An 18,811-nucleotide genomic window follows, 5' to 3' on the forward strand; every position below is an offset into this window, starting at 1 on the left:
CCATTCACGCTAAATGAGAACCGGTATTGCCAATGAAAGGGCAACAAAGAATATCAATCAATTGGCAATATATATTAATATCATATTGTTTCAGCCTAATGCTGCATGTGGGTCAGGGCAATCCCAAGCACAAGTACAGGCTGGGCTGAGAATGGATCGAGAGCAGCCCTGAGGAAAAGGACTTGGGAGTGCTGGTGGATGAGAAGCTCAACATGAGCCGGCAATGTGCGCTGGCAGCCCAGAAAGCAAACCGTATCCTGGGCTGTATCAAAAGGAGCATGGCCAGCAGGTCGAGGGAAGTGATTCTGCCCCTCTACTCAGCTCTCGTGAGACCCCACCTGGAATACTGTGTTCAGCTCTGGAGTCCCCAACACAAGAAGGACATGGAGCTGCTGGAGCGAGTCCAGAGAAGGGCCACAAAGACGATCCGAGGTCTGGAGCACCTCTGCTATGAAGACAGGCTGAGAAAGTTGGGGCTCTTCAGCCTGGAGAAGAGAAGGCTCCAGGGTGATCTTAGTGCAGCCTTCCAGTATTTAAAGGGGGCCTACAGGAAAGCTGGAGAGGGACTTTTTACAAGGTCATGTAGTGACAGAACAAGGGGCAATGGATTTAAACTAAAAGAGGGGAAATTTCAATTAGATCTACGAAGGAAATTCTTCCCTCTGAGGGTGGTGAGGCACTGGAACAGATTGCCCAGAGAAGTTGTGGCTGCCCCATCCCTGGAAGTGTTCAAGGCCAGGTTGAGTGGGGCTTTGGGGAACCTGGTGTAGTGGAGGGTTTCCCTGCCCATGGCAGGGGGTTGGAACTAGTTGATCTTTGAGGTCCCTTCCAACCTTAACCATTCTATGATTCTATGACTCATACTGCATTTTAAACCTGTCATATGACGAGTGTTTGGAAATATCTTCTGCATCACAAATGCATATATTTACACATACAAAAGAAAAAACACCACCATGGAAAAAAAAGGTCACCTCCCAGAACTAAAAAAAGCACTTCACTGGTGTTTATAGGCTGAGTAGATGTGAGTACTTATATCTGAATTGCTACTTGTTCCACAGCTGTATTTTTACAAAACTATATTGCCAATAAAGTTGCTATCCTATATTAACAAGTAGTAACTAACAGGAAGAAAAATGGGAACAAAATACCATAGTTTGCTGTTTCTCATGTGTGTTGTACCAGTGTAAAACTTTTCGGCCTTGTTCAAAGATCTAAGGATTTAAAATAAATGCTTTGGCTTCTTTTAAGTTCAGGGAAGAGCCATGGTAAGATCTAATTGTGGGTCTTCCATTGTGTTACAGCCATGGTAAGCCTCTTGCTATATTTCAAACTGTTGTCCCACCCAGTGATACTTGTAGGGCAGCAGGTAAAGAGGGTCTCTGCAAAATAACAAAACTGATCGACGCAGTTCAGCTAAATTCTAGATGTGATCCAGACTGTAGCTTAATCTGTTGCTTCAACTAAAAAAAAAAAAAATTAATAATAACAGTAATCAAAAAAATCTTTCTAGATAAATTGAACCTCAGTGGCAAAGACATTTTCATATTCTTATGACTCATTTATCCAAAAAGTGGCCAGAGTAGAAATATTCTGGATTTTAAAAAATAACTATTTATTTTTAGAAAGAAATAAACACATTTTAATTAGCCATTGCTTTGCTGTTCATTTTGTTCTACCCAGCACAGAAAATAAGCCACATATCATTTTTAAATATTTCTTAAGGGTAAAAATAAAATATCTATTACACATTAGGAAATTAAAAAACTAGATTTTAGTAAATATGAACCTCTTTTTAAATCTGAATAACGCCTCTTTAGCTAGCAAAGTAATAGTGGCAGCTCTTCCCTCTCTAGTACAATTGTTTGATTTCATTACATCATTGGCTAAAATAATACTTTGTTTTTATTCCCATAACAGTTTCTGTCTACACAGGAATTACTGTCTTTACATAATTGCTGTTTCAAACTGCACTTCTGTGACCACTTAAAGAAAGATGAAGATCAAACACTTCTCACATTGAATTTACTGCTACAGCAGAGTGCAGCAGATGAGTTACATTTCTTCTTCAGTTACTAAGTTCAATTCCTTTAAATAAATTCAATTGTTACATAGAAGAAAAGCTTTGAATTTTCACTTTCTCTCCCCCTACCCCCAGTGTTCCTAGCTAATCCCTGGTAACAAAAAATATTTCTATTATTAATAAACATCAATATTTTCCCCATTGCTATTTAAATGCATCTGGGACAAACAATGATGGTGAAATTTGAAGCATCAGTGTCATACTGCATTCAAATATTTTCCTTGTTACCGTCAGTATTAGCAGTTAAACAACTTGCCAACTACATTGTCAAACCACCAGAGGGAGTCGAAAACTACATATAGTTTCTGAAAGTTCTAAACCAGTAGCCTACAGTTAAAAACATTAACAGAAATTGCTGTATGTTGTTAGTACAATGACAAATGGGAAAGAAAACCGAAACAAATTAGAGGAATCTGCAGAGATCAGGAGCTGCTGGGGGTAAAGACAATTTAAAAATTCTAGTAATGAACTGATGAGGTTCCTATCAGAGGTAAGAGAAACGTTTGTGATCTAGATAAAAGTGTGTTCAGTAACTATTTTTGTTCTGTGTTTGGAAAGAATGAGAATCATGCATTTAAATTAGATTTTTTTCAATGATGTTAGTAACTGGAGAGAAGTCTTTAAAATCACTAGATTCAGATTTAGTATACAACAGTCCTAAAACAAAAGATTGCCCTCTTTGGTCTCATCACATCCTTCTGAATAGGTCATGGAATGCCAGAGGCATCCATGAGGACACTGAGCTTGTTCCTATGTGCTAAAGAAAGGCAGAAGACAGTGGCAGAATATAGCCTGCCTAGCCTGATGTGACTCTAAGTGAAAAATCTGGAAATTTGCATAGAAGGTTACATTATGATGTTCCAAAAGCAAGGTCCTTAGCAGAGAGGGGAGAAGGAGTATTCCTAGGATCAGCTGGAGCAAATTTCAAGAGATCTGTACTTCAAGTAGGCAGAAGCACTAAGAACTAGCAAAATGTGGAACCAATAACAGGATAATTAACTATTTGTTCAAATACCAAAGAGGCAGTAGATTCTTCAAGTCTGGATGTCTCCAAAGCCAGACTGGATGCTTTTTGGATAACATGAATTAGTCAAACAAGTTGTTTGCTTTGCAGAAAACTAACTGATTTACATTTGATACCCTGTTCTACACAGGATGTCAGATAGGAAATCACAGACATTGCCCCGAAATCCTTGCTGCAGATGTGCAGTGGCAGCCTACAAAGCACCAGGCATCGCTAGAAAGGCTACTGAGAACAAAGCAGTGGGCATCATTCTGCCACTCTATGAACCATGGCACACCTGCGTCTTGAGTGCTGCACGCATTTCTGGTCCTATTGGTTTGACTCAGCAGGACATTTCTTACGTTCTTGCAATACTCAGTTGGCTTTACACACTGCAACTTCCTTTTAACTGGCCCTTTCATAGAATCATAGAATGGTTAGGGCTGAATGGTTTTCAGAACTCTATAGCTTAAACGCTTGCTTTCATCGGCAGAAAGACAATTTCTGTTAGTGTCTTCTGAGATTCTCCAGAAAAAAAAATTTTTCCTCTTCACATACACCACCATGTCATAGCTCCTTTCGACGAAAAGTTCAAGTAGGTATTTCCAGGGAAGAATAGGACTGAGCTGCAGTTTATTTAAAATACAATAACATGATCAAAGAAGACTCCAAAAGGTCTAGTATTTGCCTGAAACCACAGAACGGATCATTTCCAGTCTGCTTCACTGCCCCAGAGATCGTTCTACCTATCAGCACAGTCCAGGTAACAAGAGAATATATGTGCTTTTTTTAGCTGCTTGATAAGAACTAAAGTGGCAAGCAGTAATGTTACTGTGACTACAGTTGGTTGAGGACAGATGTGAACTATCATTCTATGGGCTTTATCTATCTTCAGTGTACAAAGATGATTCACAAGCAAAGTTTCTGGGGTCTAACTGCCAGCTTTCAGTCTCACAGGGCTCCCAGCTGGGGCAAAGTACAGGTTCTTGAAAATCTGAATTTTCACATCTGTAGGACAAAGCGGATTTCTTCTGCATGCTTCTGACTTAACCCTGCTTCAAAGTGTAAAAGGCAAATCAGCCAGCCAGATCTGACACCTGTTGTTCAGAATATGTTTAGATCCAAGTTTGGTGGCACTATTTGAGTTTGTACCTTTTGATTTGCACTTATTCTCAACAACAACAAAAATATGTATTTTTAAAACTGTTCTTTTTGTACTTCTAACACTATTCACTCCATTTATCAAATATGACAGTTGTCTGAAGAGTAAGATAAAATACTCTGATGAAAAGTTAAGCTAGGTATTTCTACATTTCTGATAAAGGGAATGGTTTGTTGCATAGCCTTCTTTCATATTTATATTCCTTCTATATATCAGACTTTTGACTCTACAGTTCTTTTTGGGCAGAAAGAGCCATGCATTACCTTTCAGGTTAAGCAGAAAAACTAGAGAGATGAAAGAGATATGAGGTTTAACATACACATAAAGCTCAGGAAAGGAAAAGAACTAAGTATACAATATGAAGAGTAAAAATAAATGATAATTAAAAAAACCCCACAAACAAAACCTGCATAACTATTTAACCCAAATGCATGCTAGAAAAATGTGGGATTCATTAGGTATACTGATAGCATTACACCATAGGACTTAAACATATAGGCATGTTCATACATTTTTCTCCAAAAACAAGCCCCTGACAGTGCTGGAGCTCAGTAATAGCTCAAATAATCTCAAGTCTTAGAGCCTTGCTCAGATACTTCTCCCTACTTCCATAAAAGTTCAGCATAATGTAACAGCCAATAAACATCCTCGATTATTACCTACAAAACTGCCTCCATCCAAGTATTATCTGCCTAGCAGATGTTCAGCTTGCTTTTTTTTTTTTTCCTCTAATTCTTCTGTAAGAAGAATTCCCAGCACAACTTGAAGAGTCAGTGGAGCAATGGACACACAGATCACTAACTATCCAAGGGGAATACCCACACTGCTGCTCTGTGCTGTGCACAGCTCTGGCAAGAGTCTCTCTTGAGGGAAACCAGGGTTGACTTGTTAATAATGACATGATGTACTTCTCCAGATTGCTTTGCATTAACTTTGAAGCCACCACAGTGGTTAACCACACAATTTAGGGCAACAAAAAAAATCTCTTCCTATTTGTGAACACCATGGCCTGGAGAAGAAAATAAGCTGACTGAAGATCAAAACCTTCCTTACAGTTATCATTCAACAGAGCTGAAGAACCTATTTGCCAAACACTGTTTATTCCCTGGTGGTTAGCAAGACTTAGAAATAAGGGGAACTACCTCTGAGATAGAAGCCCCAACAACATATTTTCATCAGCCTGTGGCTCTGACAGAACTGGCTAACAACATGCTGGACTTACCATCCTCCAGATCAGCATGGTTAGGCTTTAACAGCTTTAAAGACAGGAGCATTCAGCTGACATCTAGTTCTGCAAATCTTCAATGAGTTCTGAGCAGTCTTCCAGAAAACAGCTCTCTCGTACTTCTTCCACCACTGCATTCACAAAATGATGCTCACTTTTCCACATCCAAAATTGGAACCCTATCCTCATTCATTTTCTGAATATCTGGATATCAGGTAAAATAAACCATTCCAATTACTAATCTTGCTGTTTGGTAAACTTCTGCCCCAAGGTTTTGCACGTTGTTGATGTGACTAAGAATTTTAGAGAACTGCATACTTGTCAGACAGAAACCTCACTGCAATCTGTTGACAACTGGCATATAGTGAGTTAAGGAAATCAATGTCCATGTTGCCACCTTTACCATTTGAAAATGGCACCATTTCCCTCCAAGAAAAAAGCTGACCAGCGAATCTGTGTGGTTTTTTTTCCCTTAAAGATTTTAGGTTAAATGTGCAGACCATTGCTTTTTCAAAAGTAATGGTGGGCAACCAGAATTTCCTGTACATTATGGTGAGGCAAGTGCTCAGTATTCCCTTCTTTTCACTACTTTCCCTCTTCCTCCTCCCAGCCCACACTGACACAAGTAATAGCATGCCCCATTCCACTTACTGCAAGTTAACACAGCCTGTTCCTTTATAACCAGCTGTCAGAATCTGTCATCAATTCATTTCTTGCCTTCACAGCTTCAGAGGTAAAGGCAGAAATTATGTATGATCTCTTCTACTGGGATTCTAGAGAAAGATATTTTTTTCTGACATGAAATAATTTTGCAGGATTCTTTCTCTACAGGTGAAAGTGATCATTACTGTAAAGACATCTGCAAGCATCAAAATTTGCTGCAATAGCATCTTAAAGATAAGACTGTCAGGGTTGAAAGCCAATGCCGAGGTTTTATTCATTTTTGTAATCCAGATATAGATTAAGATTAAAGGCCTGTTTTCACTTTGGTGTTGAAGTAGATCTGAAATTTTCCTTTTAATCTGACAGCTTTAAAATTGAACTAAGTGACCTGCCAGGGCTGCATACGGATGGACTGACACGGTGATACATATCAAGTAGAATAGTATTAACACTTGAACTTAAGAGCAGCAGGAATACAGCACCTTGAGTTCCAATTCATGCAATCACTTTACAATGAATGCATCACCAGACAGTGGGATCCTGTTCCCTCAAGCAGGCATAGCTTCAACAGAGGCACTATTATGCACAGCTGAGCTACATATTTGAAGGATGAAAACTCATTAAGGAGACATCTGAGAAAAGCTTTGAGGTACTTGCTGCTTTTGTGAATTAATTTAGTTTCTCTTCTCCACTGTACATTGATTTTAAAGGACAAAATAATACATACTGTTATTAATGAATAAGCTCCTCCAGACAATATGATAACACTATCAACTAGTCACCTCTGTCAGCGTCACTTGGAGACAAACCTTGAGCTTTGGCCCCTCTTTGCATCATCATCTTTAAATACAGCTTCCCCCCATTTCTTCTCACTTTGCTGTAATTCTAGACTAGTTTACACTTGAAAGCTTTTTTAGCATAGCTCAATGTGTCACACAAAATCACACCCGTAACTGACGTAAAATGTACTTGGGTAGATGTAGTTACATCAGCAGATATCAGTTATATGTATGTGTATTTTGAACTAAACTAGCTGAAGATAGTGACCACCTTCGCCCGTAGACCTCTTTTGGTTGTTTGCAAGTCCTTAGCTTAACTCCTTAGATTTTTCCTCTTATTTATGGGAAGAAAACTTTGGTTACAATCATACTACAGCAATTTCATATTTCAAAAAAAAAAACCACGCAAGGAAAATCAGATGAACATAAATGAGATGCTAATTTTAAGATCTGAAGCTTCATTTGTCAACAAAGTAAAATTATCTTTGTATGAAGAAAAATGCAGCAAGTTTGCAAGCAGTTTCCAGTTTCATCTGTGATAGGTTTTTGAGCAGCTCCTGAACAATTAAAGAAGAGTTCTGTTTTTCTCTGCTTTATTGTTGGCATTTCAAAGGAAGTTAGCAAACTTATCCATGAATTTTGTGAATATAGCCAGATTTGGTGTCAATTTTAAAAAGTGATTTTATGCGTGAATAGTATGAATTCTTTTCTACCTCTGAATAAAGTATTATTTTCAAAAATCATAGCATTATAGCAATTAGATCTTGCAATGCTTCATTACTACTTTTATTTTGAATTAACTATGAAACCAACTAATCCAGTGTTAACCAAAATGTCTTAACTAAGTTAACAGAACCCTTTAACTTCCCGGCTAAGAGGTGACACAAACACCAGAACCAAGAAAAGGGTAGAGCATGTGGCCAGAAGAAAGGAGCAGGAATGGCCCTGGGGGTGACAGTAAGCTGTCAGAGCAGCCCATACCATCTCATCTACCTAAACACTTACCATCGATTCCCAGGCAGCTGCAGACATCCCTTTCCATCACACAGAACATGAATGCTGTCAAAATACACAGGTTTTCTTCAAATTTGCATTATTGCAGGTGTCTTAGGTTTCTCTGCTCTTGCTGCTTCCAGGCACAACAAACAAGACTGCTTCAGCTGGTCTACGTAATTGAAAGCATCACTTTATTTACTAGTGCAGACTACAGGAATCATCCTCAGTTTTGCTTTTCTACATAGGTGTTCTGAACATTCAGAATCTATTGAACAAGTGATATATAAAAATGTGGGATGGCAGGCGAGAGCTAGACAACAGCTCTGCATTTCTTATTTTTTACAGAATCCAGTGCCTTGTGGGTCAAAGGAGCAAACTGAGAAGTGTTTCTCACATGTACACAATGATGAAAGCACTTTTATCTCTTTATAGCAGAAACAGCCATGTTATTTCTTGTTCTCTCAATCCAGAATATTCAGTCAACTATCTCAACCAAAGGAAGGCAATGTCATGCTTCGCAATGTAAAAATCGGTGCTGAGAAAGACTGTCATATATGGGGGGAAAGAATGAAGACCACCAGCTTGGTACAACACCTGGAAGGATAGTTGAGAAATAACAAAAAATTCCAATGAAGTCCAAAATGTCATATAGCGGTACACATTATGTGTGTAGACACACACACATATATGCACAGACCTGTAGAGTTCGGAAACGTGTTTATGCTGGGTAACCGGCAAGAAAGGTTGCAATTCAGTGTCAGTGAATATTAAGTGTAAATGGAGATAGTGAGGGGAGAAATTTACCCCTGAAAACATCTTCCCAGAAGCCTTTCATCTCTGGCTTCCCATAACCTTCTTCCTCTTCTGTGGTAGCCCCCTTGTTGTCTGGTCCTCTGAATCTGTGTGAGTCGAGAACTTAATTTTTAAGTACAGGTTCTCTTTAACATGGCATTTTACTTTAAATAGAGGCCTAGACATGCAATACAGCATGTACCTACATACATGCACATAATACATGCATATATTAAAAATGTAAGACACTTGCGTAACACTTCATCACAACCAATAAACATACATCATTCTGAGTATATTTTCTGCCAAGAAATACTCTGTTCCTGGATGAGCACTAGGGAACATGGCTGTGCAGGTATCATTATATTCTTAAGAAAAGTAGCCATGGAAAAAGGCTGAGAAAATATGTACATCAGCAATGCCAACTTGGAACCTCAATCCATTCTGATGCAATACTGTATTTTTATGTTACCCCCCCATAATTGTTTAATAAAGAATTTTAACGAAGTTTTTTTTGTAGCAGCAAACAATACATATGCCAAATGCACTGACCCTTCTATGAAGAAATAATAAATATTTCAGCTGCTTTTCCTTATATAAAAAGCGCAGAAATTTCACTAATTTCCAGAGGAGCAGTAAGTCAAGTCATGTTGCTTCCTTTGTACTCCTCTAAATCCTTTAGCGGAATTAACTCCTAATTGCTAATATTTGCGTTTCCAAAAGTATTGCAAAGAAATAGCTTTACAGAATATCGAGTGCTTTGAAGATTGGATTAATAACCACGCTAGTTATTTAAATCTTTACTGATAAGAAATTTGATTTTTCAAACAAATCTGTCCAGAATATTGCTGACTGCATTACATTCCTGACAGCAGAGAGGTATCATTACTAGACATTAAAGTTGCTTGACACATAGCAGCACCGTGAAGGAAACTTAATCTGACTATAAACATAATTGACAGTCTAACACCTCTTTACCAAGGCAATATATATTATTTATAGTACTGATGAAGATTGGCTTGTACACTTTAGATTTGAAATATTAGTGGTATGAATATGAAAAATCTGGCCCATGGTCTTCATATGACCTAGAGTGCCAGACTGGGCAATGGATTAAACAGACATCATCATTCTGCCAAGAGTAACTGGTCTCCTGCGGGGACATGTAAACAAGAACTGAACCTGCTCTTGAGCTGCCTAGTTTGCAACTCAGTTTTATCAATGTAAATGGAGATCAGCAGTTGTTTATGTAAAGATGCTAATCTAAAAATTCAGGCAGCTTAGTGTCAAACACACCTCCTCAAGAGCTCTGTTACCTGGAGGCGGCAGAAAGTAAGAGGCGATAAAACAGCTCAGCTACTCCAGGTAACCAGTTCAAAGCAAATGCAAGGCAACACCTAAATGTACTTACTCCTGTCAAAAAGAATTCCCATTTTAAAATTTTTATTTACTAACTAATGTTAGAGCACAAAGAGGACACAAACATTCATCTATAAAAGTTGTCTTTGATACAAGTCATATATTCTGATAATTTTAGTCTCAACACATTCTCTCAAAACCTGTGTGAAAAAAAACTCTGACAATACAGCCATTATCTCTAGTTTCTAGTATCCTGTGCAAGCATTATTCTTTCTATTTTCATCAGTTTGTCAAGCAACAGTTTAAATTTCCCAACAGGGAAACAGCTGCACTGTGTTCCTCACTGTAAGAAGTTATTTCAGCTAGGTCACAATATTCCAGATCTACTTAGTATCCAAAAGTTTCTTACGCTTACACGAAATCAAACCGAAAATTGTTTTTTTTTTTGTCCTCACCCTGAAGACAACAAATTCCAAGAACTCCTCAAAGTGCAAGCTTTACAAGCAACCTGTTCTCCAACCTTTCAATTTACTTGTACTGTCTGCATAACAAGTATTAATGGTGGATTGTTTATTGTATTTACAGCAAGTTTATTGGGGAGAGGGAAAGTATTCTTTTACAAATGAGCCATGTTCACTATTGAGATTACTTCCAAAGAGAGCATTCAGAAAGCAAACCTGAATATATTACATTGACAATTATTTTTCAGTATTTTAACATCGGCCACTTAAAATTGGTTGTGTTATTAGCACATATACTGATCTTTAAATATACTACTTCTACATGAACAGTGCAAATCTCAATATTCACATCAACCTGAAATTAATGCTGCAATTACTGTTGACATTCACATCAAGAAAGTAGTAAACTATATCACATGAGCAATTCCAAAACTTCAGAATGCCATTATTAATATTAAAGAAACACAGAAAAAACATGTTGGGCTTCAAAGCCTTGTTTTGATACACACAATCCCTGTAAACATGGATGTATTGTATTTGTCAATACTGATATCCAATATAATTCTATAAATAAAACCACTGATACAAACAATTCCTATAACCTTTTTTGCATAGGGTTTGGATTAAGGTTACTTTAAGATAGACCAAGCTGTTAACAAAATCCCCTAGTCAATTAGTCTTCCATCACACAAATTTAGGTATATGATTAACTTTACACAAGGAGTTTTTCTGACTTCAGTGGAAACTTACACATGTAAGCATTTGCAAAACTGGAGTCATTTTTAGCACTTAAGTTACCTCTAGTCATTGAGAATATGAGCAATAAAAGAGCTCTCCATAAATTTATAAAATATGCTGATTTAAAAGTTTATGCTGATGTTTCTGAAAGTCACATTTATGATTCCAAACAGTTATGTACATACTATACTATCACAGTAGGAAATACTTCACTGTAGAACACCACAGTGAACAAGTTGTGAAGCACAGTGTTCAATATAATTTCCCTTTAGTATTCCCAGTGCATAAGTTGTTAACATCTACACTACACAAGGTGCCCAGGTCTAGTATTTGTTATATACAATGTAAAAGCAAGATAGAAAGAGCTTTGCAGTTTAAAGTAAGGAATGAAAACAGCGGGTAATATACAGGGATTTACTCCTGCAAAGTACAGAATTCTCCTTCACAACGACCACAACCACCAATACGGTGGAATTAAGGTCATTCAACCTAGGTAAAACAGTGCTCAGCACCTCGTAGGAAGGGAGATCCGAGTGCACTTTATTACAAAACATCTCCTTTTGATGTTATAAAGTGCAAAAAAGAAAACATATATTCTAATATTTTACAGTCACTATTAAACTGCCATAATTGCACAATGCAAAATTCAATAACTTGGTGTATATTTTGTATGGACCCTATAATAACAAATGTTGAAACGGGAGGTTTTGCATCTTTAAAAATATCTTAGTATTTTAAAGTTATTGTGTAAATATAAAAAGAAAATATAAATTATAATTAATTCTTGAGATAGATATTTTAACGTGATCATTTTCCAAAGCATTCCAATATGAAATTTCACTTTCTCTTATAGCATTACATTTTAGAATCTGTAAGACGTTTTAAAAGTTAATAACTTCAAAAAGTAGAAATAAAAATTACTGTATCACAGTACTAGACACCTCACCTTATCAGGAATCTTTTACCCGAGATATTTTTTTAAAAACTGAAATAAATTAAAAAAAACCCTAAAACTTATATTCCCAGTTGTTTAGAACATAATATACGGAGTTACTTTTCAACAACAACATAAGAGTTCCATAATATTTCTTTGCTCTTAAAATTCAAATAAATGGGATAGAGTGTAACCACAAATTTAAAAGGCCTTAAAGTACTATACTGCTTTGGTGCATTGTACCAATGAAGAATCAAATTCTACCACATTCTTCAGACAGCTAGGTAAGAGCAGAATATCCAAGAGTTCTATATGTGTTACAGAGCTTTCCTTTCTTTGAACAGTGGGGAAGAAACTGGAAGGAAGATTCTGACACGGAGAAACAGTCTTCCTCTAAGCTGTACCACGAGCAGCATAGCTCCTTACCTTGAGCTTCTCTGCACAATAGTAATTTAGCCCTAAGAGAATACAATGTTGGTTGTATAATAGTATTATACCATATCCAGTGATACCAAACTTAATGCTAAACAGAAATGTATTGAAATACAAAGCTAAAAAAGTATGACTGAAATACATTTTTTAAAGCGACAGACATAGTCCTGTAGCCTTTAAGCCACAGGGAGGAAGGGCAGGAGAAGACAATATAGGTACTACCAAGTTTATAACCATGTAAATCTTCAGGACAGGATATTCTCTGCTTTTCAGTCAGAGAACTGGAAGATGGTTTCTGGGTTATTGCTGTCCGTAGGGTTTGTTGGCTGCAGTGTCTTTGTAGGTGTAGTTTTACCATGAGAATGAGAGGAAGAAGAATGTGAACTTTCACTGGAGCTGCTACGTGTCTCTGTGCTTGTACTTGTTTTTTTCATTTTCCTTCTCTTTGCAAGAGGTGCTTTGTCAACATTCTGGAGACAAAATCCTTCCCTTTTGTACTTGTTAAAGGCCTGTTTAAAAATAAAAGGTAATTCTAAGCTTTTTCAAGACGTTTAAGACATTTTAAGGTTCGTAGCTTATTATCACTGTTCTCTGGTTCGTTGTAAGATAAACTGTAATCTCTTGACAGTTCCATACTAATTCTTATTGTAGCTGTAACAATAACTTTACTAGCCTTTACATGTATTTAAGAGCCAATACATAACACTATTAATTGGCATCTTCCCCTCCTTGTTCTTTTTAGTTTAGAAGTACTTTTTATTAAGCCTTAAACCTATTTAAGACTACATTTTCAGAAAAAAACACTGAGTTAAATTAGAGTTTTTCTTTCAGCCCAAATAACTTTGCATTATCGGGACCTCTCCAAGTAACAACCCCCTTCTTTCTCTTCTTCATAATAAGTGTCTACAAGTATTTCAGCATAAATCTGCTCAATTTCAGTTTATTCTCTGTAGAAGGAATAATGAGAATCAACACTACGTTTGTATAATACAGTTGCAGTTCAAACACTTTCAGTAAATATACAATGGCAGAAAAGTAAGTCCACTAAAAAAAGTATCTGTGCTATTAAAAACATCAACTAGATCTGTTCCAGAAATTTTACCTTGATTTTATAACCACAGGGACAAGAAGTCTAACAGTTCCTTAAGTTAAATAGAAAGTTTCTTCTCTTTTATAAAAAAGTTAGAGAAATCTATGAAAAGATCTTCAAAGAAACAGAGTATTTGTAATAGCTATTTCATGAACAGTTGTGTCTCAGTCCTCAAAACCCCGTTAGTATAAATGTCTTCAAGAAATTTATTCTTGCCTCATCATTCACGTTTTCACTGTACTCGTAGATGTTATGTATGGAGGAAAAAATGCAGCTATAAGCAATCAGTTAAGGACAAATACCTATGTGTAATTAAGAAAAAAACAAACAAAAAACTAGATTAACACATTACAAAATTCAGCACATGACATAAGACTTCTCAGAACTTACATGAAAAGTGGCTTTGACATATGTATGCACCGCAGCTCCTGAAGAGCCTAAGTTATCAGGAGTCATTAGAGGGTTGGATGACAGCTGGCTGCCATCCTGAAGCCATTCGTTGTATCTCAGGCTGGACATTTTAATTCTTTTGTTTGGATCCACTGTTAGAAGTCCTAATAGAAATATATTACATTCTCTTAAATTGTGAGTTATTTCTCTTCTTTTAACAGAAAAGGCAATTATTTTAAAGAAAATTTCATGCATTGCTTTGATAAGCAAGTCATGACAATATTTATCCTTGGTATGTCAGTATTTATCCTGGATAAGGCTCACACAATGTTATACTATCATTCTCTCCGGAAGAATCATTAAATGCAAGAAATTGCTATTTAACTGTTTGATAACTCACACCTCTCTTCACATGAACTCAGAGCTACCAAATGATTTTTTCACTTAAAACCTGTCTAGGATGAAGTTCGAGAGAGTAAGCCTCAGATTCTCTGCATGATCCACTGAAGTCTGAATCCAGAGATGCTACGCTTTTGGCAGAAAAATTCATTACGTGCCTGCTTCTACAGAAATTCAGAAGTCCATCTTAGTAGAAATAAGATTGGTGTCTATCTCATGCTTAAAACATAGTTAGATGCTCAAAAGCTCAAAGAGAACCAAAGCAAATACGAATGAAGCAGCTTAGAAATACAGTAGTCTTGGTACACGTATTCAAAAACAGCCCGAGGAAAAGATGATAGTATAACACACTCATTTTCTACAAAAGCTCAACTTCTAAAATATTCATCTCACAACCTAGTGTTTTTACAAAAGCAAAAATAACAAGAAAGAAAAACTCTGCTTTAAAATGTTTTAGAAGAGTGACTTCACTGTTTCTGAAGCTCTTCAGTTACTTCTAACCCCACTAACCTTCTATCAGCATCTCACTACAGGAGAAAGCTCTCTGCTAGGCATACAAGCCATGCATAATGCCATTCTGATGTGTTCACCTTTACCCAGAACTTGTAGAGGCCAGTACACAGCTCAAGCTGTGGATACTACTCTCAGCATCCAGATACTGCGTAGTCCTGTAAATTTTATCTTTTGAAATAAAAATGTAAGGTACACAAAGTATTTGTGAGTACATACCTTGAATTAACTCTTTAGCCTCTTCAGAAACATTTTTCCAAGCTTCTCCTTCAAAGGAAAATTCTCCCTTTTTTATTTTCTTCATGATTTCCAATGCACTGGTACATGTTAAACTTTTGTCTTGAGACTGAAATGGTACCTGTCCTGATAGCATCGTATACTGTCATGAGAACAAAAGGAGTATTAACAAATACAGCATATTTATTGTCAACCCTATTACTAAATATGGAATGCTGATGATTTGCATCACCAGCACTGTACAATAAAACTTTGACTAGCATAACTTCAAGCTATAGAAAATTTAAAACATTCAAGACTTCGTCTGGAGTACTTGCTAGAAGAAACATTCATATGTTTCAGGAAAGTATGAACAAAACACACTAGTATTTCTACTCAGTTTATATCTATTGAAATTAATTTTCTGTAAATCATAATGCAAGCTGACTCCTTCTCTGAATTGAAACTGTAGGAAGATTGTATGGATGCCTGTAATATTTCCTAACAAGAATAACCCTTTTTAAGAACCAGACTGTATCAAGCTTTTTTTCAATTCTCAGAAATGTTGAATTTAATTTACAGCTTAGGAAAAAATCTCCATCCCTAGAAAATATCTGTCTTTGGAACCTATTATTTGCGCAGCAGTATTTTCACCTCACTTGAATTCAGTATCTACCAAGCTTAAGTCTGAAATTGTGTGAAGTCTTCTGCATTTTAACAAAAAGTAAAAACATTCAATAAAGTTACAATTAAAAATATCAGTAACTCACCAAAATGACCCCCAAACTCCACAGATCACAAGATTCGTCATAACCATTGTGATTCAAGAGCTCTGGGGCAGCATAATGAAGAGTAAAACATGGAGTCTTAAGAGGCTGATTATCAGGTGGTTTTAAACGAGCAAAGCCAAAATCAATTATTTTTATTTCTGAATTATCAGTTTCATCTGTAAACAATAAATTCTGAAAAGCAAAGACAAAAATCAATACCAGCACTAGGTAGAAAATTGGTTAGAATACTTAATAGTTCTCTTTTTCCTACATTTATTACTACAGAAAACTTCCCATTATCTAGAGAAAAGGGGAACTGGGAGACATTGGGAAAAAAATAGAAAAGTAGAAATAACGGTACTCTGGGATGCAAGAAAATGTGATGCGTTTATCCGCCTTCTGTATACGCAAGTCAGGATAGTTCTGTCTGAGATTATTAATGAAAACAGGTATTTAGCAGAGAACAGTGGGGAAAATAATTTGGGGAGCACTAACATGAAAAAAAGCAAAGACATCAACATAAATGGAGAATTGCCTTCTTCCTCAAACAAAATTCAGTGTTCTTAAACTTCCACTTCCTTCTGGCATGTTGCACATGATAGCTTTCTTGTGTGTGGGACTCTTGTTGCATGTCTTGTCTTATGACTGACTAGTCTTTGGCCCTCAAGTGGTACCACACTGAAGCCATACTGCCACGAGCACTATGACGCAAAAGAATAACTTGAAAGCGAAGGATGGTGGTTAGAAAGTGCACCAATAGCTCAGTAGTTGTATGACTGCTGTCTGGCATGGACCTCAAAGTCAATAGAGCTATGCTTTCTGGGGCCAACAGCATCCAAGCACTGAAGATCACATAGCAGCCCAACCTTGAAGCAATGGCCTACTCCTTATACCAAGGTAAAGAAACTTTGGTACAGTAGTCCCTGAGAATTGCAGCTTTACAAACTGGAATGTGGCATCTCAGACTTAAAGGCAGACAGGTTGTTATCAGTTCAGAAGACGACTTAAGACAATCTGTTCTTCTTTTCCCTGAGTATTTGTATTTGTCAAGAAAGACACAAGAACTGGGCGAGACCAAGATGAATTATAAATTATTCTACTCCCTGCTTGAACTTCTGAGAGAAAAGAGGAGAGTAAAATTTTGCTCTTGCCTTTGAAGTTTAATCTACGTAATGCTAGAAAAAGTCTTACTAACAGAAATCCTATAGCCTCCTGTAATTTTGTAATACAAAAGGTAAATGACTCAACACAAAGTAATTAATTTGAAACTCATTAAGAAAGGTGAAAAAAAAGATTGCTAGACTGCAAGCAGATCAATAAGAAGAACCTGAGAGCATTCATTATGGATAAAAGGGAATAGCTGCTACACAACAGTATTTTTGCATTCTGTACTCCTGTTACAGCTTAATGCACAATCAGAAAAGTCAGTGTTCTATATTAAGCTGCTTTGCAAAATGGATCTTAAGGAAGCCTAATTTCAGCAAAAATATTAATACAATGAGGATAGGTGATTAATACAATCATCTTTTTATTGTGGTGATGTTACATAGCCAACAAGTAAATAAAGAACTGCAGTAACATTGGTTTAAAAAGACCTCCTTTCTTAAAAGAAAAGTGAAATTGATTATGTACAGACAGATACAGTCCAAATGTCCTAAGTTAGGTTCAGACTGCTTTGTTGATTAGGTAAATAAACCATGTTCCACAAAAACTCACACTTAAAGCTATATTTCACATATATTTTAAGGAAACAAACATTATCTCCACCTTGGTATGTTTTTTCTCATATCTTTAGAACTCAGTTTACAGATTAATGATCACGTCACAGAAACAGCCCTCAAATCTTTTACTGAGAGGCTCCAAATGGTCATATATGCTACACAAATTCTTTATTTCTGTGAATTCTCTATTTTCTATCCAGTACTTTTCCCTCTATTTCACAGAGTAATATATGTGATGTAATTACTATTGCTTAAACAGAACAGTCTTCCAGTCCATGCAATTAAAAAAGCCTCATTCTTAGTGACATGTAACCAGTCTTTTTTTTTTTTAAATAGACTATCAGTATCACATTAGATGTCAAAGTTGAACATCAAACAAATTTGACTAGAACTGTTAGAAAAGCACAGAATTTCCTATATATCTTTTTACAGAAAGGTGCACTAACCTCATCTATATCGGGAAGCCTGCATCTCCCATACTAAGTTCATGTCTGAACCTAAAATAGTAACTTTCAAAACAACAAGCAGTCAGGCTGATTACGTCCAACTTTGTGGAGGCAATGCATTCTGCAAGCTGTTTGCTAACCCTCCATTACTTGGGCTTCCCGGACTTCTGTTCTTGACTGTGATGTAGAATTGGAGATTGCCTAATTTACCACGCAGCTGAACCTCCGCTTTACAGAATCTGGCCTTTATATTCAAGATGGTAATAAGACTAAAACAATGAGAACAGGAAGAGAGAAAGGATTTCTGGGTTTTGCCCTTTTAATTACGACTTGTCTCAAAAGCTATTTTCTTTCCTTCATGATGTCAGCAGAGAAACTTTTTCCAAGAGTCACATTTTCAACTGATACATTACAATTTCACAATAGCCCCTCTTTATTTAATTGTTTAATACAGACACCCCAGTACAGAGCTGACTAATATATTAGTCCATATATTTTGGACTAATTTTCAAAAAACAGTTTAATACTAACACCTAGCAGACTTCTCTACCAGTTCAGTTGGAATGACTATAAAAGAAGTGAGTTTGTAAGATACCACAAGGTATGTTACAAAACAATGAAACACAGGTAGGAATGGTGGAT

At 36.6% G+C, this 18,811-nt stretch overlaps 1 protein-coding gene across 7 annotated transcripts in view; it reads right to left on the reverse strand.

The window, feature by feature from the left end:
• Positions 1–10,164: 10,164 nt before the first annotated feature.
• RPS6KA5 (ribosomal protein S6 kinase A5) overlaps positions 10,165–18,811 on the reverse strand; it is an 81,084-nt gene continuing 72,437 nt past the window's right edge. For all 7 annotated transcript variants that reach the window (XM_086613878.1, XM_086613876.1, XM_086613877.1 and 4 more), the window contains 4 exons: positions 16,003–16,194; positions 15,236–15,395; positions 14,108–14,271; positions 10,165–13,136 (listed from right to left, as the gene is read on the reverse strand). In XM_086613878.1, coding sequence (XP_086470004.1) covers positions 12,897–13,136; positions 14,108–14,271; positions 15,236–15,395; positions 16,003–16,194 — 756 coding nt within the window. In that variant the 3' untranslated portion in view covers positions 10,165–12,896. The remainder of the gene's footprint in view (positions 13,137–14,107; positions 14,272–15,235; positions 15,396–16,002; positions 16,195–18,811) is intronic.

This window comes from Tauraco erythrolophus, chromosome 6 (genome assembly GCF_009769465.1).
Source record: "Tauraco erythrolophus isolate bTauEry1 chromosome 6, bTauEry1.pri, whole genome shotgun sequence".
Classification (NCBI taxonomy): Eukaryota; Metazoa; Chordata; class Aves; order Musophagiformes; family Musophagidae; genus Tauraco; species Tauraco erythrolophus.